The sequence below is a fragment of the Poecilia formosa genome, unplaced genomic scaffold (genome assembly GCF_000485575.1).
Source record: "Poecilia formosa unplaced genomic scaffold, Poecilia_formosa-5.1.2 Scaffold42, whole genome shotgun sequence".
Lineage (NCBI taxonomy): Eukaryota > Metazoa > Chordata > Actinopteri > Cyprinodontiformes > Poeciliidae > Poecilia > Poecilia formosa.
The window spans coordinates 1,334,163-1,360,861 of NW_006799981.1; the positions used below are offsets into that span (position 1 = coordinate 1,334,163).

A 26,699-nucleotide genomic window follows, 5' to 3' on the forward strand; every position below is an offset into this window, starting at 1 on the left:
CCTTAAACCATTTGACAGCTTAGCTGACCGATTAGACCAGACCAGGTCCAGGTTAATTAACTTGCTTCTGTAAAAGTGACAAACATTAAAATGAAGCCTCTCAGAAGTTAACAGCAGCTATTCACACTTTCAGGAAAAGCAGAACAGAAAATGTTAATTTATTCTAGCAGCAACACCAGACATTAATAAAACAGGCAATTTGCATCACATAAGTTCCTGACTTATCAGGAAATGACAAAAAAACAGATCACAGTCAAAACCAAGAACTAAAAGCATCATGACTAAATCCTAAACAGACAACGAGAAAGGTTTCCTTAAAATCTACCAGGATCACCACAGTATGTTCCAGTACAAAACGGGGCTTATGGACAAAGTTTTGATAAAACCCACTAATGACATTTTTCATAATAAACCCCTAATTTAATTAAAACAATTAACGTTTTGGCGTCTCTCACTGAGCTGACAGGATTTGGTCATTATTTGCTTATTACACAGTTTTGTACAGCTATGCTTCCAGGAACAGCAAGGTAATCAAGTAATGAAAACATCCATTAGCGCCGGTAATTTGTCTTCATAGCTTCTTAAAACAAAGGAACACTAAGGACGATGCACGTTTTCCAACTCAACAAAATGAGACTGGAGAAAATTACTCATCCTGCTGGTTGAAATCTTCAGAAAAGTGAATGAATTGTGCCTGCAGATCAGTTCCTAAAATGTTCCTGAATCACTTGTCTTTTTTTAAAAAAAAAAAAACCTACAGACAAAGCAACATTCATTCACAGCAGCTGGGATAATTTTTAAACTATGACATAGTGTCCACTCTTTGCTGCAAATTAGCTTCGATTGGATCGAAGCACCTTTCAACATCAACTTATAAGGTTTTGTCACAGTTTCTCAACTGCATTTAGGTCTAGACTTTGACAAGACCATTTGAGCAAACAAATATGCTTTGATCTAAATTGAAATGAATTCAAAGATACTTTATTTACCCTAGAAAAGAACTTATAATTTAAAGATCCAAGTATCTTCAAATTGATCCGACTGGCAGGAAGGATGTCCAGTAGCAGTCAGTCTTGCAACAAATCTTAAGTAGCCTCTGACTGAAGCATGTTGCTGTATTACAGCCTTGTGACTTTCATGGAATGCCAACAGCTCAATCTCCAGGCAGCAGAGTCGATATAACACGTCCTGGATGACGCAATCAGTTGGCTAACTCTAGTAATCCACCCAATTTGATTTTGACGCTGCTCCCACGGTAACTTATCATAACAACTGTCCAAAAGTGAAAAAGAGCAAAAATCCTTCCAGCTGCACACCATCCAAAACCAGGGAGAATAATTGTCCAAACATGCCTAAACCAAAAAGAAAAAACAAAATCATGAACAAAAGTCAACACATAAGAACTAAAGTAACAGATCTACTCCAACATGCTGCCACCATGAGTGGCCCAACTCTAGAAAACCATTCCTTTACAGCTCTGGCTGTGTGCTTAGAGTTGTTCTGTCGCTTCATTTGTAAGCCTCTTATTGGCTTTTGCTAAGAATTGCTCTCGATTTAGCTCAATATATCACTCTTATCAACTCTGGGCAACATTCCAGATCCTTCTGAAGAGGAGGAAAATCCCCACAGCATGAAACTGCCACCGCTATGTTTGCACCATGAGGAGGAGCGCGTTTCATTTTTGCCTCCTCTGAACAAAGTGCCTTCTTTCCACAAGTCATAACTCGTGTCGTGTTTACTAAATAACTTGTAGAAACTTTGACAACTTTCCCTACACCTTCCACTGTCTTGCTTGGTTTTTATGATGCACTTTAAGTCCTCTGACAAACCTCCAAGGCCTTCATAGAACAGACAGATTTGTACTGAGACTTTTATATTTATAATATTTCAAATTTATGTAATCAAGGACAGCACAGGTGGAGAAAGTGTGTTACACTTAATTTTACTGAGAAATATCAAAGTAAAACTGGCTGAATCCCTGCCAGCAACAATTCTCTAATAATCCAACAGTGTAAAACAAAACCTTGAGTAAAGTTACCAAGCGGAGCGTCTCCATGTATAAAAGCTAAAGCACGTAAAGCAAAGGGAAGGGAAGATGTGGGTCGACCTGTGCTCTCTGCATCCTTCAAAAGCAAAAACAGAGCTCCTCCTTGTTAGAGACCAAACTACTATAAATCTACCCACTCCACCCACCTGTCAATTTCTGTCATGGCTGGCATTAGTGTGGGCAACCGCTTAAAAAAATAAAAACATCCCTCCCCACGTTGTGTCAAATAGTGTTCATGTTGCCAAGAGCCTACATAAAGACACTTCAGTTTCCACGACAACAGTCTGGGAAAAAAAAACAAAAAAACATTAAAAACCAAAAGAAATTCAGAAGAGAGTGAACCATGCACGCGCCTCAAAACATTTAACTAAGTGTTTATTTTAGTCTTTAATAAAGGTGTTAATCACTCCTTTTACAGTGAAATAACTACAGACATAGTTCCACAATAATTAACTTTAAATGGAGTTATGGGGCCCTAATAAAAACTTGACAAGCTGCTTCAGTCCCCTCAAACCAACTATTACCCCCTTTTTAATCATCCATATTCAATAAATACATTACTAACACAGACATCTTTACAATAGTTTATTCTGACTTCTGTAGAATAGAGAAAAGTACAATGTGCAAAAAACCACATGCAGAACATGAATCTCTTCAACATCTAAATATTTTAACACAAGCAAAAAAAATATCCACAGAGTAGAAAACTGACTTTTTTAAAGGTCATTTTAAAAAGTTTCATTTTGAATGACTGCAACCAAATTGAACTTTAAATAAAGGAAGTTTACTACAGTAAATCCAACTCGTGTGACATTTCTAATGCTCCTGGGTGCCTCCTGCTGGATATGAAGCACTAAGCAGCTGCTTAGATTGCTTATAACTTGGGCCAGATCTGAGTCGTAGCCAAATAAAATACAGTGGACCCCCAGATTAGCTGAAATTCAGCAATACTCAAGTCTCCATTCAAGAAAAACGCTTAGAACTGCTTATTTAAATCATTCAAACACCAAATATACACTCCTCTGACACAGCCAATCAGCGCCAAGGAAAATAAATGATGTTCTTGGATTGGCTGCTTTGCAAACGCCACCCAATTGCACCCAGGTATTTCAGCTCTCCAAGCTGCACTTTCCTTTGAATATCTTAGATATTTTTTTTTAATCTGCAAATTTTGTGTTTTTTTTTTTTTGTTTTGTTTTTTTGAGACATGACAAAGGATCATCTCCAGATCAAAATCTGACATTTTCCCTCAATCTGCTCAGATCGGTGGGTCAAATACTGAAAAATCTGAATTTTTCCTCTCAGTCATGAGCTGCATTTTAACCAAAGAACTCCCATAGATTTTAGTTCATAAAAAAGCATCCACTTTAAGTACTTTAAGTGTTTTTGTTGAGCTTATTTTTTTAATCTGATAAATAGGTCAGGAATATGTGTTTTAATGCAATAAAAAGGGTTAATGTCTTTTACTGCTTTCACTTTTGGCAGAGTTCAGAACTACTATGTCTGTTCTTTAACAGAGGAACACATGTTTTCTGTTTTGTGTCCAAAAAAGAAAAAATCAAAACAAAACAAAAAACAAAACAAAACCAACAAAAAAAATAAAAAATCCACAAGTATCTGTATCGGCGATTGGTGAATTTCTAGCAAATAGGTGATTGCTTTGCAAAGCTCTCCAAACACTACTGCTTGATAGCCATCAACACAGGCTTTGAAGATTAGGATGAAGAGGAAATTGTCATCTTCAGATCTTCAGTGTCACCTGTCACTCTGAGCTCACAAAACCGAAAGCAAAAAAAGACAGACTAGAAACCTGCAGGAGGATGTGGAGTCATGCCGCATGCACAGACTCCACTGTGAGCGCTCTCTGACCATCCTCTGATCTGTTTCCCCTCGGGTTTATTCAGCTGTTGGCACATGAAAACTACTGCTGCTCGCTGCCACATGGCCCTGCTTTGCGGTGGCGGAGGCAACAGTCTGTGCACGGATGCAGCTGAAAGAGGCTTCTTTGCAGAAGACGCAGGCCTTCTTAATGAGACTGCAAAGGTGTGCTGTCTGGGAACCTGTGTATGAATGAGTGCGTCAGGATATTTGGAAATCTGAGAGTCTGTGTGTGGGTTAGTTGGGGGTGGGGGGGTGAGGCTTGGTCACAAATAGAACTGTCATTGGCTCAAATCTATTTACAGCCCTTTGCTCGGACTTCCTTGCACCCACTGAGTCACATTGTGGTACAACTGTTTCGTCACAAGAAATGGACTAATCTGCTGCTCTGAATAAACACTTAAATTTACTCTTTATTATAACTTTAACCATTCCTTCTTTATCAGATTTTTCATTTTGTCATATTACAACTACAAACCTCATTGTGTTTCATTGGGGTTTTCTGTGACAACCCAAAGTTATGAATAAATGTGAGGAGGAAGAAACGTGTTTTTCCAAATGTTTTACCGTTAAAATCCAATAAAATCAGCCCTTCATTTAAATTCAATTTACTCTGACACCCCTAAAATAAAGTCAGAGATAATGTGGAGCCATTTCAAACAGGTTTGAGTTACAGAACTATACTCAAAATGTTGGACAAATCACAAACACTGTTCAATCCATCGTCGGAAATGGGGACGAATGTGGCAAAACCGCAAACCTTCCAAGATATGGCCATCCACCTAAATGAACCAATCTTCAGAGAAACAGCCAAAAGGCCAGCAGTAACTCTGGAGGAGTTGCAAAGTTCCACAGTTCAGGTGGGGGACTCCATCAATGTAGAAGTTGTAAAAGAAAGATGTGTAGGGCACACAGGAAACGTGACCCAAGTTGAACTTTCTGGCCTACATGCAGAAAAACGACACTGCACATCACCCTGAACACATGGTGGGAAAGCAATCATGCATGTCTAACTCTAGTCTTAATTGAAATTGACCCAAAATTGGCCTACTCAAAGTGCAGACATAGATTTAGCAAAAATATGCAAAAGTTGGTGGGGACACACTCCACTTTTCCACAACTTTACACTTATTACACTCAATGACGTTAACCCAATAAACTGCATGTAGACATAAATGTGTGAAACCTGGAAAAATTGGCAAGGCACTGCAGAGGTAGGCTGGGACAATAAACATAAAACACTTTTAACACCTCACCTTTTTCATAATGCCCGTCTTCCTCTTGCTGAACGTGGTGTAGCGTCTCAACTTGTTATCGATAAATTCCATCTTTATTTTTACCCGCCCACGTGTCTTCTTCCCCGGCTTTGCTCCGGCAACTCCTCCGGTCACCATGCCGTACCCTCCGGGGGGTACTCCCAGCTCCTGTCCCGCCGCCGCCCCTTCCATCTCCCCCCTCTCCCGCTTCACCCCTCTCCTGGTGTCCCCGAGTGAACCCACCGGGTCATCCTCGTCTCCAGAGTCCGAATCATTATCCGAGCCGCTGCATAGAGGAGCATTATCCCGATCCGGGTCGAAGCGGGCTCCATGGGGCATCACCACCCCGGGGTTTAACCCCACAATGCCTCCTTGGACGGCAGTCTGCAGGGGGTTCAACCCGGCCCCGTTCCCCGGTCTCGCCCCTCTAGAACCCCCTGGCCCGTTTGCCCCCAGCATCCCGGCAGCCTCTCTCTCCCCCTGTCGCCCCGCAGCTCCGCCGCTCTCACCGACCCCCGGTAAGGCTTGACCCGTTCGGACCAAAACGGGACGAATCCCCGGCCCGTGTCCCGTAGCAGTCCTGCCCGATGCCGACCCGTTTCCAGATGGTGCCGATCCGACCTGGCTGGGTAACATTATATTCACAGAAGCGAGTCTCTGAACGCCAGCCAGAGAAGCTGGAGCGTGTCGAACCGTGAGGGGCTGTTAAAGCGCATACACGTCCGGGCCAGTAAATGTAAACAAACCGGGCCAGATGACAGATTGCGGAGTCCAGGAAATAACCGATACAAACTTTACAAACTGATGCTGCCCCCAAGACCGTAAACCCCGGCTCTGTTAGGCTCACCCTCCTCCTCTATTTCCAAAACTCCGAGCACTTTCTCAAAAAGGAAAGCGCGAAGAACGCCTCACGAAAGATTCCGCCGAGTCAGATAGTCCGCTCTACGTTTAGAAAACAAACGATTCAAACCTATCGATTCGTGCACATATATCACCATTCACTTGTACTTGATTAAAATCTCCATATATCCCTGATCCAGAAGCGAAAACAACCGCCTAGCTTCAAAATACCGCATTTAAGAGCGGAGTGATACCAGAACCGGGGACTACTTCCCTCCTTATAAAGAGATACGTTTCCTTATTTGGTGCTGTCTCTCCTTATTTGGTGAGTCACAGCGTTCCCCATCGATTGGCTGAGGATTATCTGAATAGCCCTGTGATTGGTCGATGAGGTACACTCATTAGAATAAATACCAACATGGTTGAGCTAATGTCAACGTCACCGTGGACAAGCAGGAACACCAAAATAATGCCAATAATAGAGTAAATAATAATAAAAAGACAACTTTATATTTCGAGTGAGTGTTACAAAGTAAACTCCGACCTAGAAAACATCTTAACTAGAAATGTTTTCATGCAAGAGCTTGGCTTTAGCTTGGCCTACTGAGACCACAGCACTGCTGCTAAAAAGTTCTCAAAGAAGATGGCTCTTAAAGCAGAGCTGTTTCCAGTTATTTTAAATAGAAAGTTTAGTGGAAGGATGAAGTTTTTTCATTAAGTTGTATTGATAACTACAGCTTTGATAGGATTATAAAGCAAATAATTCAGATGACATAAACAAAGGGAGGAGTTAATGCTTCTACAACCACCACCAGGGCTGGATTTAAGAGAATATGGGCCCCTGGGCCAGAACCAGTCTGGGGGTATATCCAACATATGTTTCTTTTAGGCAAGCAAATTTTAATAGATGCCAATCAGGTATAAGAGAATTGTATAATAGTACTCGTGTATTCATTTATGTCTTGTCCACCTGAAAAATACTTTTTATCTTTGCATTTGTTTTTTCCTATAGGTTCCTTATAAACATGGCACCCTTTCTAGAAATGTTTTCAACCATACAAAAGTGGCTCCAAATGCCAAAGTAACTATGTCAGCTCTGTATGGCAATATTATGGACTCTGAAAAAAATAAAGAAGGTGGTGTAGAGCATATACTTAAAGCTATCCGACATGCCTGTGTTTGGTTAGTGATGACAATATTGCATCACTGTTTTCAAATACCTTTATATTTGCCATCTACACAAAAATGAATATGGGCTTACAGGTTTTCTCTGGAAGCGTATGAAATACAATGTTTCCAAGATTTCCATTCATTAAGAAAATAAAGTACTTTGCCATCCCTGAAACTATGTAGCCCTGAGCTGTTGCCTCAGTAAGCTCTGTGACTATAACCAAATGTTTTGCTTGACAACCTGATCAGTAACGCAAATATTTTATAAAATAGTACTTTGGATGTTATAAATAGCTTTTCAACAGAGTCATCAGACAGATTAGTCAGAAATGACATAAAATGTGACCCAAGCAACAAAAAAGACCAACCTTGACTAAACTTGACATAAAATGTCAAGTTCATTCTTAAGTCATTCAAGTTTGTGGGGATTTGAACCCAGTTTAGCAACATGCAGTTTGCATATTCTCCCAGCGCATACTGTCTTTCTGGGTATTGCAGCTTCCTCCCACAGTCCAGAAACATGGCTGTTAGGTTAACTGGTTCTAAATTATGACTGCATGACTCGTTTGTCCTGTGTATCTCCATGTTGCCCTGTGATGGCCTGGCAACCTGACCAGGATGGATCCTACCTCTCACCCAATGCCAACGGCGGGCATAAACAATGCATGAATGGAATTCAGTTGCTCTCTGAGGCCCTCTGCTGGTGGCCTTGAGGTCTTGAATATTTTCTCAGTTTGTTGACACATCAGACTGAAATTGATGCTGTGCAAGTCTAGAGCCCCTCCTTGATTCTTTTCATTTTGATTCGAGGAAAACCAAATCTGATTGCTGGAGGTAGTCATGAGAAGAACACTCCTTATGCCATGCTCAAATATAGTTTTGATTAGTTATGTCACTTTACACTGACCTTTAAGAGGTAAAATAAATAAATAAATAAATAAATAAAAGAACATGAACTCATACAATCTGCAAATCAACTGAAATACCAGAGTGTTCGACATTAGCTAAGCTATAATTTTGAATTTGTACAGTCCTTTCCAAGCAGTTACACAAAAAACTAAACTCAACTGAAAGACAATGTATTTCTCTGTATCTGTGTCCTTGTTTTGATACATTCAATTATCTTGGCCTACTTCTTATGCAGTTTATTTTCTTTAACATACCAAAACTCCAAGGAAATAGCTCGTTGGTAAAAGAGATGATGCAAAAAACAACTTGTTTTGAACCTGTTTAAATCTTATTCATATTTGCAATACAAATAGCACAAGAAAGAAGAAAATCTTTGCCTGTGAAAAAGGTTGTTAATACAGCAGCATTGTGGTTCTATCTTATCACCTTGCTGCAAATCCATTTGAGGACATTGCAGAAAAATGCCCAGAACCTGGAATTGAACCAGCTGCATTTAGGGCTGTCGCCTCTGAGGACGATGCATCTCCTTTACCACTTTACACGTTTGTTTTAATTGTATTCATGTTGATTTATATGCACTGTCCTGATGAAATAAATTCAAATTCAAACTGTATCCTGTGTTCACATCACAGATCCTCCACCTTACAGAACGGCAGTCATAAACTTCACCTGAAGTGTTTGCTGCTCTAAAGACTCAGTTTTAGTCTTCAATTAATGCTTCAATTACAATTAATTGTCAGAGGAACAAATAATTGTATCAAAACTATTATTCAATAAATACATGTACTTACAATAAAAGCTTTGATTTTGATGCAGTAATAAAATATTTAATTATTTTTACCAGGGATGCCACTAAGTGTTGCTTGCATTATGCATTCAAACATATAGTAAATTTTTTTTTAGAGTAGAAAATATGCACCACAAAATTCCCTTAAGGCCGTCAGATAGCTCAAGAGTTGTTCTTCATATGAGAAACCATAATCAGTTACAATCAACATCTTATAGTCGCACCCAGATGCAAAGAGCAGACTAAATTACTTTTTTTTTTTTTTTTATCAGATATTACTGACAGTTGCCAAACCCTGTGTGTGTCTAATATTTAAGTCTCGGTATCTGCCCTTTAGTTTTCATCCTTGTAACCACTGAATGCAAGAATCCAGGTTGCCATGACAACTAAAACAAGCAGCGTTAACTAAGTGCATTACAATTAGTCATGACTTTATGAACAGACACTTTAAAAAATGTCCTCGCATGAAAAAAAAAAATAATAAAAATGTTAGAGAAAAATTGGCCAAGAGGCACTTCAGTGGTTAAGGTATTGATTCTCCTCCCACTTGCTTCTCCCAACAGGCAGGTTGGAACAGATGCTTTATTATATTTCTGACAGGCTTTCTCTCTCAAGAGCTGCTGGGTATATATCCACTTATTGCGACATCAGCTCAGAGAAAACAGATTGACTATAGTTTCATAAGAGCTGGAACCTCATTCATAAACAAACCTTAATGATCAATAAAACTATGAACATGACTATTCACACCTGTCTCAAACATTTAGCATGAAGTTAGTCATCGATAATTGGGAAAACGTAATCTAAAATAGTTTAGTAATCTAAAATTACTAAAATATTATTACATTATTAAACTATGTACTCCCAGTCCAGTATTCAGAGGTTATGCTTTCATCAAATATGCGCAAAACTAATAAATCTTCTACGACTAATGTTCTTTACACAGGGAATCTACCGCCCCCTACTGGTCAATAAGGGTAATATTCAGCGTTCTGTGAGGTCGTCTTGTAAGACCACATTAGAAATTTGACAAACTGCAGCTTTGAACTTTGTAAAGTTTACAGTCTGTACTTTGAACACACTCAGAAAATCAATCTGCTGGAGCATGTTAACCATTGTTCTTGGTTAATAAGCAGATCTTCTCCGGCAGAGTATGAAAGAAAAGTAACAGGAAAAGGCCAAGAGCCAGGATTCAAACCCAGGACATGGAAATGGAGGAAGGAAGAAAGAATAGACAAAGAATAAAATAATTAAAAACATCAAATTTTATTTATTCAAGTTTGTATTTAATCTTGGAATTGATATTGTTTTATAAAATAGATCTGTGATAAGGGTTCATGGTGCTTCACACTAAGATGAAGACAACCTTTCATTTTAATGATGCCCAAATAGTCTAACTCTTCCTTTGGACTTGAGATCAGTGGACTGGTCTGGTCGGGTCTGTTGTATTGTGCTAGCCGTGAGCCACAATAGGCCAGGCAGAAACTTAAAAATCCAACCTTTGTCCATCTATTAAAAACAATATAGCAACACCCTGACAACTCTCTTCAGTGTGGAGGCTGCCACTGGAAGAAGGCTCAAAGTTAGCTATTATAAAACATCAATGAAGTATAAAACTGAAGCCAGAGGAAATGCACAAGGTGAAAGAAGTTATCCATTACCTGAGAAACGACCACATTGTTAGTCACTTATCCATGCAGAGTAATGGCGGTCATTGCCTAAGAGGCGGGGAACACCATGGACAGATCGCTAGGTCATCACAATGCAACGCACACAGTTACACCAAGTTACTTCCTGTATATGGTTTACATGCTCCAAAAGTGTGCTTCGGTTTAAAAAGAACACATGAGAGAAAGTCTGCAGATGGAAATGTTTTTCCACTTATCTTCTGCCCTGGATACTGCTAAAAATAAGTTTCATTATTTTTCATAATTTGAACTCCGCAAACTGTAATAGTTAAAACAAAAAAAAAACTCACATTGAGTAAAAACACTGTGCACGTTTATTGACAGCAGCATGTATACTTTTGAATATATCTGATTACTGTGAACATTTGCTCAAGCAGAGTAAAAAACAAAAACCAATTAAAAAAAAAAAACACGAGGTCTAGGTTTGAGTGCCTAGCATTCATAAAAAAAAAAAAAAAACATATAAAAACAAGCTCATAAACGAAGGCCTTTGTATTTGATTAGATAATGTAAAAAAGGGGGAGACTGTTAGGATAATCCTTCATTTTCTAGGCACTTAAATGAGTCCAGGTGACCTCCAGTCAGCGTTTTTGACCTCCTGTGTGCCGACTGTTAGCATATTCTGTTAGGATGCACACTGAGATGGACCATGTGAACACAAAAGTAGCATAACAATGTTATGGAAGTACCAATTATAAACAGTTAAAAACAAAAGAAAACAGGACCTTCATCATAAATAAACAGGTACCTGTGCATCCTTCTACACAAAGAAACATGGTGTCCTCTCAAGTGAAGTTAGTGCATGGCTTCTACGTTATGTACACTTTGTCTGGTATAATGATCGACTGATAAAAAATTAAAATAAAACATGATTGGACCTCCGTGAATGTTACGCTGCACGTTTAACATGGTGATGGGTTGAATCCCTGCAACTGCTGACATTGTTGGTGGGACAAAAAGCACCTCGAAGTTGAGACAACAGCATATACTTGTCCTTTCGATATAAATTCTTGGCTAAAAAAGGTTTGTTTCAGTTTGTTCCTGAAGTGTAACAAGATGATGTTTTAAACTGGAAGCGTAACAGACCATGACCCTTCATGCAAGCCTGGTTAGGCTTCTTCTTTTATCCGCGTATGTCTGAGTGAAAAGAGTTCGGCGGGAGCACTCGTCCACTCAAAGGTTAAAGGAGCAGATTAAATATTTAAGACAGGATTCCTACACATGATTTATTAAAAAAAAAAAAAAAACATTTCCAGACTCAACCTTCCTCAGTTCTCTATGCTCTTTTTTGAGCACAGAGAAAACAAATGTTCAGCATGAAACAATGGCCGGTATTTATACACTGTATGGCAAGATTTAATTTGATAACCTGGGGAAAAGAAAAACTGGAAGGAAGGATAAAAAGTGATAGGAGGTGGGAAGGACAAGGAAGGAATGGAAAAAAGAGGGAAGGAAGATAGAGAGGAACAATAAGGAGGAGGGAATCAAGAAAAGAAGAGGGACCCGAGGAAGAAATATGGAAAAAGGAACAAAGGAGGGAAGAAAAGGAGAGATGCACAAAAATTATAGACGCAAATAAGGATGGAAGGAAATAAGAAAAAACAGATTGAACAAAAAGGGCTAAACGAAGGAATAGATAGGACACAAAGAAGGACGAATGTAAGCAGGAAAGGAAAGAAAAAAAAAGGACTAAAGAAAAGTTGCATTTAGACAATGGGATAGGAAATTTTTTCCACTCTCTATTTTCTTTCCCTGCTTTTCTTCTGAAATTCCAGACCTTTATAGCCTGTTTGTAACCATAAAAAAAATGAAATATTTTAAAATGAAGAAGCCAGATCTCCTTCCACATATGATCCACTAGTTTCAGGGAAAATCTCCACTGATCGGAGCAGAGTGTTGTTCCTCTCATCTCCACAAGGTGGCAGTGGACAGCTAGGTTGAGTGTCTGACGTGGGGTGGAGGCACTGAGGTCATGAGCTGCTGCAGACGGACCGTGTGGAGACTCATATATGCTGCAGCTAAGGCCGAACTCCTCCATCATCGCACGTCCACTGATTTAGCAAAAGTCTAGTTCCCACCCTCAACTGAAATAAAAAAAATAAAAAAAGTTCTCTCTTCAAACCTCTTCCCTGAAATGAGTGAGACTAGTAATCCAGCATTTGTGCTTCAGAGGGACAAAGGGTCAAAAGTTCTGGTTCCCCCCTCCGTTTGTGGACGGTTCTCTCAGACTTTGCTGTCAGAGGGCTGATCTCCCAGGGCGTTGACGATGTCGGTGAAGGAGGGGCGCTCTTTGAGGCTGAGCTCCCAGCAGCGGACCATGAGCTTGTAAATTTTGGAGGGGCATCCATCTGGAGCGGGAAGCTTCAGTTTTCCCATCTTCAGACCTGCAGCAAAAACATCACAAGGTTTTTATGTTAAATTTAAAAACAAAGAACCAAATTTCTCCAACTATTTAACAAAAAACAATTAAAAAAAAACCTTGAAGAAAGAAATCAGCCCTACCTTCCAGAACCTCGTCGTCGCTCAGTTTGTCATGCGGCATTTCTCCCAGACTGAAAACTTCCCACATCAGCACCCCAAAGGCCCACACGTCGGACTTGGTGGAGTAATCATCCTCGAACACGGACTCTGTTGGCAGCCAGCGCAAAGGGATCCACGCCTGTCTGTAGTGGTAATACTCACTGCGCACAAACACACAGAAACATAAAACATAAGACACACATTCAATTCAAACAGTGAGATTAGATTAGGAGTTTATTTTGTCAACTTAACACAAATGAAAACCCAGAATCCACTGCACTGGATGCTGCCATTCTTCTTCTCATGCTGGCAGCCTATCAGAGGTCTGATTGAGACATGTTTAGACAATCGATCCATTTTGGTTTTGGATGCTGTGCAGCTGCAAGGATTTTTGGTCTTAAAGTTATTATAAAAACTTTCGGACAGTTTTTATAATAAAAAAAAAAGTTTTCCATCAATCATAAATGGGAACGATCATATGCCGTACTCCAACGGCTTTCCAATCATACGGCCAGACAAATTTAAAAGGAGCAGCAAAAGCAAATGAGGTGGATTAGCAGAGCTTGCTACCAACTGATGTCAAACTATGATACAGCAACAGTCTTCAGTCAGAGGTCTCTTCAGATTCATTGCAAGACTGACTGCTACTGGAGGTCCTTTCTGTTGTAAATCAAGATCCCAGAATCTGGAGGAATGGCCTTGATCCAGAATTGGGTACATATACTATACTTCACATGGCGATACTTTTCAATTTGTTGATGTTTCTTTAGGCACAAATCCATTTTTTCTACTTCGCTACTGAAACAACTATAAGCTGCAGCTGTATAACTGTGTTTGTAACAGACCTGTTGTAGACGTCTTTGCTGAGGCTCAGTGAAGACACTTTGATGCGCCTCTGACTGTTGATCAGACAGTTCCTGGCAGCAAGGTCTCTGTGAACGAAGCGGTGATTGGACAGATGCTCCATGCCGCGAGCAACTTGGGCACAGATAGAGACCTGGAGAGAGAAAAAAAAGACAAAGGAGAAGAGCAGCGTAAAGTGACTTTCATAAAACATTCAAAGTGGAACAGATAGATAATCATAGCTGCACTTCTTCCTAATAACCTAATTTCCTTTGTAAAATGACTCATTTCAAAAGTTGCAACAGGCAAAAACGTAAATAAAAGACATATTCAGTGTTTTATTTATCTCTAAATACAATTTTTTATTATGTTTTGGTGTCAGAAAGTCTATAAACTTCAGCACTGCTCATAAATAACATAATTCTCCTTTCTTTTAAAGTTTCTCAAGACAGATCATTCTTTTTCAATATTGCTTTCAGTCTTTGGAGCCATATTTGTATAAAACTGAATATGAACTGCTATGCAAGATGTTATGAAAGACTGCCTGGCACAGTGAAACCCAGTGGCCTGCTTTTGTGAGCAGGAATTTGATTATTTTGTAGACCTTTACAGAGGGAATAGTTTCAAACAGAATCATTAGTTTTCCTTCTTGCAACACAGATGAAGATGCAGACCCAGAAGTAAAAAACCCTGAAGTATAAAACAAATGAATTATAAATGAGTTGATGTTTATCTGGCAGTCATTTAAAAACCATAATACGTTTGGCTTGATTTTCAAAAAAAAATCTAGTTTTGATGCAGGAAACAAAACAGAAGGTCAAAAATTATGTCTTATATATCAAAATAAGAAATTTAGGAAGATTCAAACCAATTTTTATCTTTTTCTGATTGTCTGAGCTCTGAAAATCACCCAGTCAAAGCTCATACTTTTTGAGACTGCATAGGAACACTGAAGAGTGCTTTTAAATTTCTCAGTAGGGTGCTGGTTGGTTGGATCACCAAGCTACATAACTTTTCTTCTACATCTAACTTTGAAATTAGCTATTCTGAGCAAAAAGCCTGGACACGATTGAAAGGAAAATGCATAAAAATCTCAAAATAGAGCTTTAAAGCATATGTGATGTAGAATGCAGCTTTAGAGCAAAAATAAAGCCTTCAGGACTTACTTTTGTCTTGGTACTGATTGGCTGAGACTTCACCTTGTCATCTTTGCTTTTGGAAATTTTCAGGAACTGCTTCAGATCTCCCTGTCATGAGAAAAAAAAGAAGAAAACGCAGTATAAAATAAAGAAACTGAAACAATGCGTTTATTTCTTTGTTTCAGTTCCTGTGTGTGTACCAGGTCATAGTACTCCAGGATCATGTAGTGCGGCTCCGCCTCTCTGCAGAGGCCCAGCAGTCGCACCACGTTGGGGTGGCTCAGCTTGGCGAACATCTCGGCTTCACGGCGGAAGTTGCTCTGGAGTTGCTCGTCTCTGGACTGCAGCGACTTCACCAGAACCACCGCCTCCACCTCGCTCTCTTCGATGCCCTTCGCTTTGGACAGCAGCACCTCGCCGAACTCCCCTTTACCTGAGCAAACATTCACCAAACACATCAGAACAGACGGAAATAAAAACAAAACAAAACTAACAATAATAGGGCTAAACTACCGAGTGTTGTGATGGTTTGGAGGTTTGCGCGGGGAAAGTGGAGCTTATCGCTGGCATGGCTGTGGCGTTTCTCGGTTGTAGCGACCGTGCCCATGTTGGTGAGTGTCACTTCCTCCTGGATCTCCGCCGTGGTGTGGCCATTTTGCTGAACAGCACCTCCTGAAGAAAACAACGCACATCAACAATAGGTCAAAGATAGACAATAAAAAAATAACCCCTCAGTTAAATCCTGTATTATTTTTACCTGCATTACCCACAACTAACACAAGATGGCGACAAATATCCAGACAGTTGGCAACATCATCAGCATGAGAAAGCAGGGAAAGAGAACCAACCATATAAGGAGTTCATAATTATTGGTAGGACTAATAAAAATGTGTAAAAAGTCTCAACTTAAATTCACCTTTTACTGCACCAGCATAACCTCACATTAAATCCAATGTTTAATTTGAGGACATTTATTTAAAAGAGAATTTATTAACTGTTTTGAATATTTTTTAATCATAAACTGATGACCTATTAGGGTATAACGTATGAATGGGTGACATAAGACTTTATAATTTAATCCACAATGAAGTGAATAATTTGTGCTATTTACTGTGATAACAAAAATAAGGCAAAAAGTTTTTACAAATGAATTAGCATCAGTATCATCTTTCGGCAATTAAAATACTGCTCTGACTAATAATCATTAATAAATAGGTTATTGTTGTCCCAATAAATCTGAAATCTTATCTTCTGTTCCCCCCCACAATAAATAGTACAGTAATTGCCTATCTCTAATATGACAGCACAAAAAACAAAATCCAAATCTTTGTAGCTGCTGTTCAAAATGGGAAAGACATGAGGACATGCACTTTACATAAGGAGGTGATGATTCTCATAAGTCAGAAAATAACTTGCATGTCTGGACGATGACTGTATTGGTTTTGCCAACACCATCGTCATGCCAACTTGTTCACAAAGCATTCTAGGAAAAAGCCGTTTCTTTCCTACCATCACAAAAAGTAAATCTGAAAAATGTGCTAAAGATTGTAACGAGAGCTGAATAGTTTGGCAAGATTTGGAAAGACTTTTTAAGCCTTGGGCCTTTTTCATCACCAAAGGTCTTAGGAAGCTTGTTGGTGTCTTCGTGTAATCCAGAGACCGTTTCCTACCGTTGAGACACTCCATCTCGGGCTCTTCTCCATCCTGGCCCTTCTGCAGTCTCTTGGTGTTGCGTCTCTTCTTGCAGTAGAACATCAGTCCCAGAACCACAATGATGTAGGCCACAGCTGCCCCCACAGAAAGCCCGATTGTTTGGATCATCTTATACGGAGCCTTGTCATCCTCAACGCCGTCGTGGTGAGGAGGTTTGTCTGCAGGACACAGAACGGTTATGATGGTTGATATTGAAAGCACATGTTGACAAGGTCGTTTCTAGCTTTGTGAGGGCCCAAAGCGGGATGCTGTTTGGGGCCCCTAGTTTATCAACCTACAATGAAGGGATTTGCTACCACTTAAATTCACAAAAATGCTAAATCTATTACACTTTACAAGCAAAACAGACTACAGTTAAAATTTACAGTTAAAATCTTGAGGTGAATTAAACTGTTACCAGGAGAACAGTAATCCTCTTTATGGCAATCAAAAAAAAGACAGATTTTGAGTTTTTATAGAAAATCCTATGGCAGCACAGGCTGTTCATTCACATGTGACATAAAGTAAACTCTAAAGCCGAGTGTGATGAACAGATTCTTGCCAGTGAAATAATTATCTGAGGCTAGCTAGTGGGACAAAAAATTTGCTAACAAAATAAAAAAAGAAAGATTGCACATCCACACATCTGAAATACTTTTAAATGCCATTTGTCTGGTTTACATTTCTCAGTAACTGGAATGATTGAGTCTGCGGTTTCCATAAAAATCAGCCAAAGTTAATATTTACAGTTTATTCAATTTATAAAGTCTGAGCAAGAGTTGCTGGATATTTGTGGTCCTATCATACTACTGAACTACAACAAATGGGAAAATTATTTAAGACTTAGAATGAATAAGAAACTTGTGTTGCACCAAGCTTTTTTTTTTTTTTTTTTTTGTAATTTTAAGATTGTATTTGCAAAATTTGTAGATCTAAAAGAAATAAAAACATTTTCCACTGGAATCAATTGGGTCATATTTGCCTCACTGTAGAATTGAGGTCAGGGGCCACACAAAGTCATGCAAAGGGCTGCAAATGGCCCCCGGGCTGCACTTTGTACACCCCTGGCCTTCAGCAAAAATGACCCTGCATGTTGCAGAATGTTTTGAGGCTTTTAGCAAACATGTGAAACTGGTACAAGATTGTTTAGAGATTTAAAAAGTCTGACCTACTGTCTGAAAGATGCAACAATCACATATTCTACAGAAGCAAACATCAAGCCCTTCACCGCTTAAAAGGTTAAAATGATCAGGTTACTGTTGGGGTTTAGCTGGGCGGCGTTGTCACGCCAACCCAGACTAACGACTAAATTAAATCGTCTCTCTCTCTCTCTGAAATCCTTCTGTTCAGGTAAAGTGTGAGCGTGTGACTGTAATTTTCAGCTTTTATCGGCCTCAGAGTGCAAAGCTTTATTAGATCCAGCATCAACCCGAGCCCATCACCCCCTGTCAGCCGTGGCGTCGGAGACGTGGGGCAGGTTATTAACCTGTCGCCATGGGTGACGGACAGACGGGTGGAGGTTTAATTAATGCCTCCTCTCTGCTCCTGTGATTGTGGCTCACTGCTCCACGTGGGCACTTTTGTCCCTGATAAAGAAAACCTCTGGAAGCATGCCTCTCTCTCTCTGTGTGTGTGTGTGTGTGTTAAACCTACCCACTACGTAGAGATGAGCCACTCTGTCTTTGATGCTGCAGCTGTTCCCAGCCACACATGTGTACTGACCCGTGTCGTCAGTGGTGACGTCTCTTATTATCAGCGAGCCGTTCGGCATCTCCTGGATTCTGGATGAAACACAGACGGCGGGAACACGAGAGTCACAGTCTGTCTTAAATGATCATGTTTAGATGTCTGTTGAAGATTGTCAGACATGCACCTAATCTGCAGAAGTGTGAAGAGCCGTCAGATAAAACAACACATCAAAACATAGCGGGAGGGGCCCACATGCCAGCGGGATGAAACGCTACAAGCAGACATTTGTCCTAAATTTAACAGGATTCCTGAACATTTCTTATGTTAAAATTAAGAAACCTTCACAGATTCAAACGTACCAGAGTTTATCTCAAATTGTTTAGATCAGGGAAATGGAATGACATAAGAAGGGGGAAAAGGGAAGGAAGGAAGGAAGGAGGGGTGCAAGGAAGGAAAAGAGAAAACAGAAAGGAAGGACATTTTGCAATATTAGTCAATTTTTACAGGTTAGAGGCAAAATGATAAGCTATCAATAAGGGAAATTAATCATTTTGCTTAAACTAAGATACAAACATTTCTTCAATGTTATTCTGACAATGATTATCAATAGTTTATCAGAAAACTCTGCCTAAAGCTGGAATATGTACAACAAAGCTGTACAACACATACCTAAAAAGACTGAAAACATAAAGCTCTGGAAAAGTAGTAAGAAACCACTGCACTGAACCCCATTGAAAACCTCCTGGTTATTCCACCAAATATCAGTTTCTGAACTCTTCCTGAGCTAAAACATTATTATTGTTGTTCTAATTGAATATGAACTTGGTTTTTTTTGGATTATTTGAGGTCTGAAAGCGCTGCATCTTTTTCGTTATTTTGATCATTTCTCATTTTCTGCAAATAAATACAACATTTTTGCTTGGAATTTCAGAGACATGTTGTCAGTAGTTCATAGACTAAAAGAACAATGTTAATTTTACTCAAACATAGACCTATAAAAGTAAAATCAGAGAACTGATCATTTTACAGTGGTCTCTTAATTTTTTCCAGAGCTGTATATTAGTCTCCCAAGTATTCATACAAAAGCAACTGAAAGTTTTTTTTATTCTTCTCTTCCGAGGTTAAAAGCTGTCTGAAGTGATAATTCTGCTCACTTCATATCAGCCTGGTCTCATTTACCTGTCGTTATTGGTGATGCCCAGAACCTTGTCCTTCACAATCCAGTGGACGTGAGGTTTGGGGTCACCGCTGGCCTGGCAGTGCAGGACAGCAGTGTGTCCCTGGTACACAGATGTATGCTCTGGCTCCACCTTAAAGCGAACATACACTGCATGTGCAAGCATGGACAGAAAAATAAGCAAAAAGCTCATTAATGTGAGGACACAACTGGGGAAAAACCTCGACTACTCACACCGATGGATTCTCAGCTACTGGATGCTTTTCATTATAGTAAAATGGTTTCTCAGAGGACATTAAATGCTACTTTGTTTGACTCTTAATGAGAAAAATCAACATTAAACCTCTCTTACCGGCCACAATGAGGGTCACCAGGGCTCTGATCTCCCCCTGCAGGCTGTTGGAGGCGATGCAGGTGTAGTTGCCGGCGTCGTTGCGAGTGACCTTGTTGAAGCGTAGTTGTCCGTTCTTCTGATCCACATGTGGCGGGAGCTCTCCTCCGTCTGAGGGCGGAGTGGCAGGTGAAAAGATCGGTTTATCAATGTAATTGATATGTTTTCCAATTCAATATCGATTTGGAAAACTGTGAATTGCGCTATATTATCAATCAAAATTTTAGCTGTACAAGCAGCACAATTCAGTTATATTTGTTATGTTCGATAATATTAATGTGAAGGAGTGAGCAGGTTGATCTCTGGGTTTTCTTTTTAATATAACTTAAAAATGTTAACAGCAGAAACAAAAATCTTTCCTGCACAAACATGGCACAGTTGACCGACACCACATTTCATTTGATTTTGTAAACGTGGGGGACTGGTTGACTTTCAATGACTTATGGAAACATTTATTAATATCTTTTTACTCAGGTACTGCAGTCATGTTTTAACTTTTGAACTCCATATTAAGCCAAAGTGTTAATGTGCTACCGTTTTATTCTCAGATATTTTACTGCTCAAAAAGGTGAATATATATACCCTGCTGAAGTAATTACAATAAATTAATTGATAATACAATAAATTACTTTTATACTACTCATTATTAAATCAATACCAAAGTATTTAAATCAACATGGAATCAAATTGATATTGAAACACGACTCAAAGAATAGCAATGTAATTAAATGATGAGGTTTTTAAGTACCCAGCCCTAGCAGGGAGCGGGTTAAGGAGGGAACCGGCTCTCCCTCTCGGTTAATGAAGACAAACGAGACGAGGTCTGCGACGATAAATCTTCCTCACAATGTGACTACGCAGGTTTTAACACGTCTTGCCTTAATGTTGACAAAGATCTGCAGGTTGCTACTGCTTCTTTTTTGGGGTGAGATATTGTTCAGACAGCCTTTTCCTTATCAGATCTACAACAACGGAGGGCGAAGGTTAAGCCAGCGCCATGCGTACCTGCTTTGGTCCAGTGGATTGTGGGGCTCTCTCGGCCCTTGGCGGAGCACTGGATGGTGATCTCCTCATCCAGCTCAAGGCATTGGGTCGGCTGGGGGGTGGGTGTGAATTTCAGCCGCTCTGAAACACAAGTTCCAGGGAAACATTACATGTGGTTAACGCATGCGGTGAAAACACGGGGAGGTGGGGGAAGGTCAAAACTTCTTTTGTGCAACTCTCCCTGCAGATGAAATGGAACCAAACTGATCTGGAGCGCCTTGCGAACAAATTCGGAGCCTTTAAACGTTTAGCAGTAAGTTTTGTGAATTTTATTGGGGTTTTCTGTGAAACATACAATAGTACGTACATGTTTTGCATCACTTTTTCTAACAGCTTTGCACATCCAGACATTAAAATGTTGCAACACTCTCTTCTCATAGTTCAGTGGTCTGCAACATTTACAATCCAAACAACCATTTTCACCCCCAGGCCAGATAAATAAATCTTTTATAGAGCTGCTAATGTTACGCAACCAAAAAAACCCCATAAAACCTTTGGAGAAACATCTACTTTAGGAACATTTTTTGTTATTTTTAACTGCTTAACTGTCAACGTCAAGACGCCAATATGTTAGTCAATGTGCATATGAGGACACTGAACTTTTAAGGGGTTTTAAAGAAGCACCAATTTATTTGAATATAGAAAAACATTTAAAAAAAGAGAAAAAAAGAGGGGTAGATTAATTTCTTAAAAATCTGTTAAAAAATATAAATACAGAAAACAATTTCCAACCTAATTCCAGGGAAAATAGATTTAAAAAAAAAAATTAATTATACTTTTAGTGGCATTTCTGTGGAAATGTAATATGATTATTTCATGAACAACCTGCAAACACATGCATTAGTTATTATATCCATACTTAAAACCAAAAACAGGTTGTTTATTCATACTTATTGAGAACCACTGAGGAAAATTGTCAGATTGGACAGAACACTGAGTTTCTCAAACTCATACTTTGGCTAGGCCATTCTAACATGAACGCGCTTTGATCAAAAAGGAGGGATGCATCTAAAAGTTGCAGCTCAGAAAGACTGACCAGCTTCTCTGGACAACATCATGATGCTGCCACCACTGTGCTTTTCATAAGGGACAGTGAGGTCCGAATGATGCATTGTTACACAAAGTTTTGCAGATAAGCCAGACAGTTTGATTTTGAAGCAGCTCCCTCCATTTGTTCCTGGAACAGCTGGATTTAAAATGAAATTAAATTACACACAGATGTTTTCCAATCAGGTGAGCTGAAAGCATTCTAAAAAGTTAGAATGACATAAAATCCCAAAAAAACACAACTTGGTGGTCACAAAGGGACAAATGTGACCAAATGGTGTTGCAGCAACAATGTCACACAACTTGATGGTTACAAAGAGGCTGTGGCCTATCAGAGGCTGAGATCAAGTAAACATGCTGGCCATCTATCACGGTTTAGCTCTACGACAGGAGACAGGAATGCATGATGGAGATAAGGTGTTAAAACTGCAGCTTGGACCAAACCCGCCATGTATGAGTCATGTTTCACACCTCTGTGGGTGTCCCTGCAGAAAGCCCACATAACACAGATTCCTGATTTAGCAGGCAAACACACAAGCCCTCAGGTATTAACCTGTGTTTGTTTCTTTTCTGAAAAAAAAAAATAAATAAATAAATAAATTTTGATTTCACCCATTTCACACAACCTTTCAGCAAAGAAAGAATTTAAATGGGCGTACGGATCATTAGAGCGTTCCCCCTGCAGCTTACCCAGCACGGTGACTCGAGCTTGGCCAGACAGGCGGCCGCCGACTGTCCTGGTTTCACAGCCGTACATTTGAGAGTCGTACACCTCCACGTTGTTGATCCTCAGGGTGCCGTTAGGAAACAGCTTGAAACGAGAGTCCTGGACGGCAAAATGAAGAGGGGGAAAAAAAGCTCCATGTGCGACTTCTCAACAACCTTGTATGTTGTTAAGAAAAGCGCACAGCTGTGAGTGACAACAAACCTCAGGTATAATCTCCATGCCGTTGCGGTACCAGGTGACTTCAGGCTGAGGGTTGGCCTGAGCGTAGCAGTGGAGGTAACCTGGTTTACCTTCGTCTAAGCTGCTGTCCAGAGGTTTGGACACCCAGACCGGGGGAGCTGTGGAGGCACAGAGAGACATCAGTATGCAACATCAGTTTATAGTCACCATATACACCCAACTCTCTCTGATGGATCTTGGATCAAAGTGCATTTAAATTAATGCTAATTATTATTATTTTTTGGTTTTCTTTGGATCTTTTCTGTCATAAAACACACAAACAAAAAAATATTATGGCTTTAAGAGTAGAAATCAGTAGTATACAAGAATTAACATCACAATTACTGGAAATTATGCTTATTAAAGCATTAAAATAATCACTGTTATTTAAAATTATTGTATTTTTTTACTTATATTTTAAAGGAACCATTTAGTTTTTTTCTTCATGAAATAAAATTTAATTTTATGACTTCATTTTATTACTACTTATGTGTTTTTATTTTTTATTCTCATTTGTGAAAAAAAAAGCTGTCAAAGTTAAGAACTTAGGGTTTTAGTATTTTAAAATCTTCCTAATTTTAATGGCCGCATCAACAAAATGTTCCCTGAATATAAACATGACAAATAATTTTTTTGTTTGTTTTTTACAGGGACATGCAGCCACAGATTTTTGATAAATAATCTCAAAGATATCTGCTTAATCTCATCCCAACTTTACCTTTCACGAAATCCATTTTGCGTCTTCATTCGAACATCGTTGGCTTGCATTAGGAGCTCAAAAATGTTTCCCTGTTTTAAGCACAACTTACTTGCGACGGTGAACGTGACATCCTGGGTTCTGCGGCCGGCCTTGTTTTGGGCCACACAGGTAAAGGCGCCCGAGTCTCCCTCTTCCGTCCGGTTGAAGACCAGGTCCAGGTCTTCCTGGTACACCCGGCCCTCCGTGGGCACCCTGTGACCTTCCCTCTCCCACCACACCTCGGGGTCGGGCCTCCCTGTTGGGGGGTAACAGGTCACCCGCTGCATGGTGTCGGTGGTGAACACCCTCGACATCTTTGGCGACATGCTTCCGATGTCTGCAGCAACGAGAAGGGAAATGGAAATAACAGAGTGTGAAGTAGAGATTTAAAACGCTCCAACTGATTTCCATTTAATCATCGATTTGCTTTCAGAGTCACTGAAGCATTTCGATTTGGCCCTGAGCAACACTAATTCCCAGTTAAAGGATTTCTTGTCTTGTTAAAGTAAATCCTGTGATTTTAGGAGCAAGTTGCAGAAACCAGTGGAAGGAAGACAAACAGAGAACAGGTTGGACTTAGAGGGGGATTCACTTCTGTTTGGTGGGTCACCAAAAATCAGCAGCCCTTAAATACAAAGAGCAATAAGATCTGTTACAGGTCACAAGACCTGCTGTTAGCATTAATACCCAAATACAAGTCATTAATACTTCATATGAGAGAGAGAGAGAGAGAGAGAGAGAGAGAGAGAGAGAGAGAGAGAGAGAGAGAAAATAAAGGAAAGAAGTGAAAAGACAACCAAGCAAAGAAAAAAAATAAAAGAAAAAAGCAAAGAGAAAAAACAAAGTAAGTAAGAAAGAAAAAGAAAGTATGAATGAAGGTAGAATAATGAGGAAGGGAAGTAGGGAAAGGGGGAAAACAAAATGACAGAGGGGAAAAATAGTAGAAGGAAAGAAAGTAAAAAGGGAGGTAGGATGGATGAAAAGAAAGATAAATGAAGGACACAAAGAGTAAGGAAAGAAACTTGGAAAAAAAAGGTGGTAGGACACAAGGAAACAAAAAAAAAAATAAGCAGCACAAGCAAGGAAATAAATTAAGTCATAAGGATTCAGAGCGGGAGGTAAGTAAATAAGAGAGGAGAGAAAGTTAGAAAGGATGGAATAAAAAATAAGAGAAGTCAAGAGGAAGGACAAATCAAAAGACACAAAGAAGGTTGAAGGAAAGGAAAAACACAATAACAAAAGAGAAATGAAAGACACAAAACAGGAAGGGAAAATTACTAATATTTCAACAATGGGATAGGGAATACAGTCAGGAAATATAGCAATTTGTCCAATCATTTACTTTTTCCATACTTATCCAGACCTGGGAAATGCTGAAAAATGAAGAAGGTGGAGCAGAAATGGGACTATCTATTACTGTGACACAAATCTCCATGTGGTGCCAGCTGGGAAATATGGCGTTTATATGGATCTGTGGTTCTGTGGGTTAAAACTGCAGACTCAGTCATTTCTCGTTAATTCCTGACCCTTGGGATAAAGAGGAAAGCAATCAGGTGATCAGGACTTTGAAATGCTTAGAAATTCCAACCCTGAGCTCAGTCGCAATGCTGGACTTGCATGCACATGCATCAGAAAATGCAAGATGAGAAGCTTGATGCTGATTAAAACTATTCTGTAGGGAGTTTTTCCAAGTTCATGTATTTGGACTCTAACACAAATTCATACTGTACTTGGCAGACTTTTATTTGGAAAATGATGAGCTTTATGACATTTTTTCATGGTGTTTTGCTGTATTGTCTTTTCGTTGCCTGTTTCAGCAACACCAGGATGTTATTTGTTACTGATGATCTCTGCCAGGTGTTGTTTACTCTGGAGAGAGCTCATTGGTCTGAACAAGTCTGGAAAACACCTGGAAATAATGTGATCCACTGGCGTCTTCGGCACATAATGGATCCAGCAGGGCCGGATGTCCGTATGGGAATCTGATCATCATCACGAAAATCTGGCTCTAAGTGAAAGGAGTGGAGTGCAGAGCAGAGCCGTGGACGGGGTCAGGGGGTAACATAAGCCCTCCTCGGATTTCAGAAACACAGGTTTTTGTCCGTCACCAGTTGGACAGCTGCAGTTTAATGTGTGCGCGTGTGTGTACCAGCTATTTGGAGAGATGCAGTCTGTGTAACCACAGATCCTCCGATGCCACGTCCCACACACTTGTAGGTTCCGGTGTACTTGGGTTTGACTTGTGTGATCAGCAGACTGCCGTTGGACAGCAGGGACACGCTGCGGAGAACAAACAGATAAAAACAGACGATTTAGATGAGATCGGTGCATGAATTCGACAGAACCTGACCAGGGCTCCGACACACGCTGGGTGTGAGAATTTCATACCAATTCAGACTCAAGTTCTCAGAGCTCTGGGTTCATCTTTTGGGCTATTTTAAAACTGCAAAAGTTCCTCATGAATTTATTGCTGATATTTCTACAGCGGTCTGGAATGAAGGATGGATGAATGGATGAATGAAGGAATGAATGATGGACAGACGGACGGAAGGAAGGTTGGATAGATGGACGGACAAAAGTTAAGGATAAAAGTATTTATATTAGGATGGATCAATGGATGGACCAAAATATAGTTGGATGCAGGACGGACGGACAGGACGGACGGACGGGACGGACGACTGAGAACAAGTCTACAGTAAAAGAAAGGCAAGCTTCCCACATTCTGCTATAATTAAAAATAAAACTTTTATCCTTCAGGGGGTGAAGGCTGCCAGCTGGACCCAAGTAGCTGGCAGGTTCAGTGTGAGTGATGGAAAGGATGCAAAGTAATTAAAGACTGACCTTAAGCCAGACCGAGATGGAAATCTCACATGTGATGGTGTCGCTAAAGGCAAATC

At 39.8% G+C, this 26,699-nt stretch overlaps 2 protein-coding genes across 2 annotated transcripts in view; both read right to left on the reverse strand.

Annotated features, from left to right (window-relative positions):
• The window catches only part of srfb (serum response factor b), a 32,551-nt gene extending 26,332 nt beyond the window's left edge, over window positions 1–6,219 (reverse strand). Inside the window, 2 exon segments of the mRNA XM_016671166.1 lie at window positions 5,182–5,834; window positions 5,837–6,219. Coding sequence (XP_016526652.1) covers window positions 5,182–5,834; window positions 5,837–5,897 — 714 coding nt within the window. The 5' untranslated portion in view covers window positions 5,898–6,219.
• A 4,647-nt stretch (window positions 6,220–10,866) lies between these two features.
• ptk7b (protein tyrosine kinase 7b) overlaps window positions 10,867–26,699 on the reverse strand; it is a 77,554-nt gene continuing 61,721 nt past the window's right edge. Inside the window, exons 6-20 of the mRNA XM_007551464.2 lie at window positions 25,952–26,082; window positions 23,873–24,139; window positions 23,046–23,182; window positions 22,808–22,943; window positions 21,032–21,151; window positions 19,988–20,137; window positions 19,638–19,785; window positions 18,423–18,550; window positions 16,748–16,948; window positions 15,591–15,749; window positions 15,278–15,510; window positions 15,105–15,185; window positions 13,941–14,092; window positions 13,078–13,256; window positions 10,867–12,959 (exon numbers count right to left, since the gene is read on the reverse strand). Of these exons, the coding sequence (XP_007551526.1) occupies window positions 12,799–12,959; window positions 13,078–13,256; window positions 13,941–14,092; window positions 15,105–15,185; window positions 15,278–15,510; window positions 15,591–15,749; window positions 16,748–16,948; window positions 18,423–18,550; window positions 19,638–19,785; window positions 19,988–20,137; window positions 21,032–21,151; window positions 22,808–22,943; window positions 23,046–23,182; window positions 23,873–24,139; window positions 25,952–26,082 (2,383 nt within the window). The 3' untranslated portion in view covers window positions 10,867–12,798. The remainder of the gene's footprint in view (window positions 12,960–13,077; window positions 13,257–13,940; window positions 14,093–15,104; window positions 15,186–15,277; window positions 15,511–15,590; window positions 15,750–16,747; window positions 16,949–18,422; window positions 18,551–19,637; window positions 19,786–19,987; window positions 20,138–21,031; window positions 21,152–22,807; window positions 22,944–23,045; window positions 23,183–23,872; window positions 24,140–25,951; window positions 26,083–26,699) is intronic.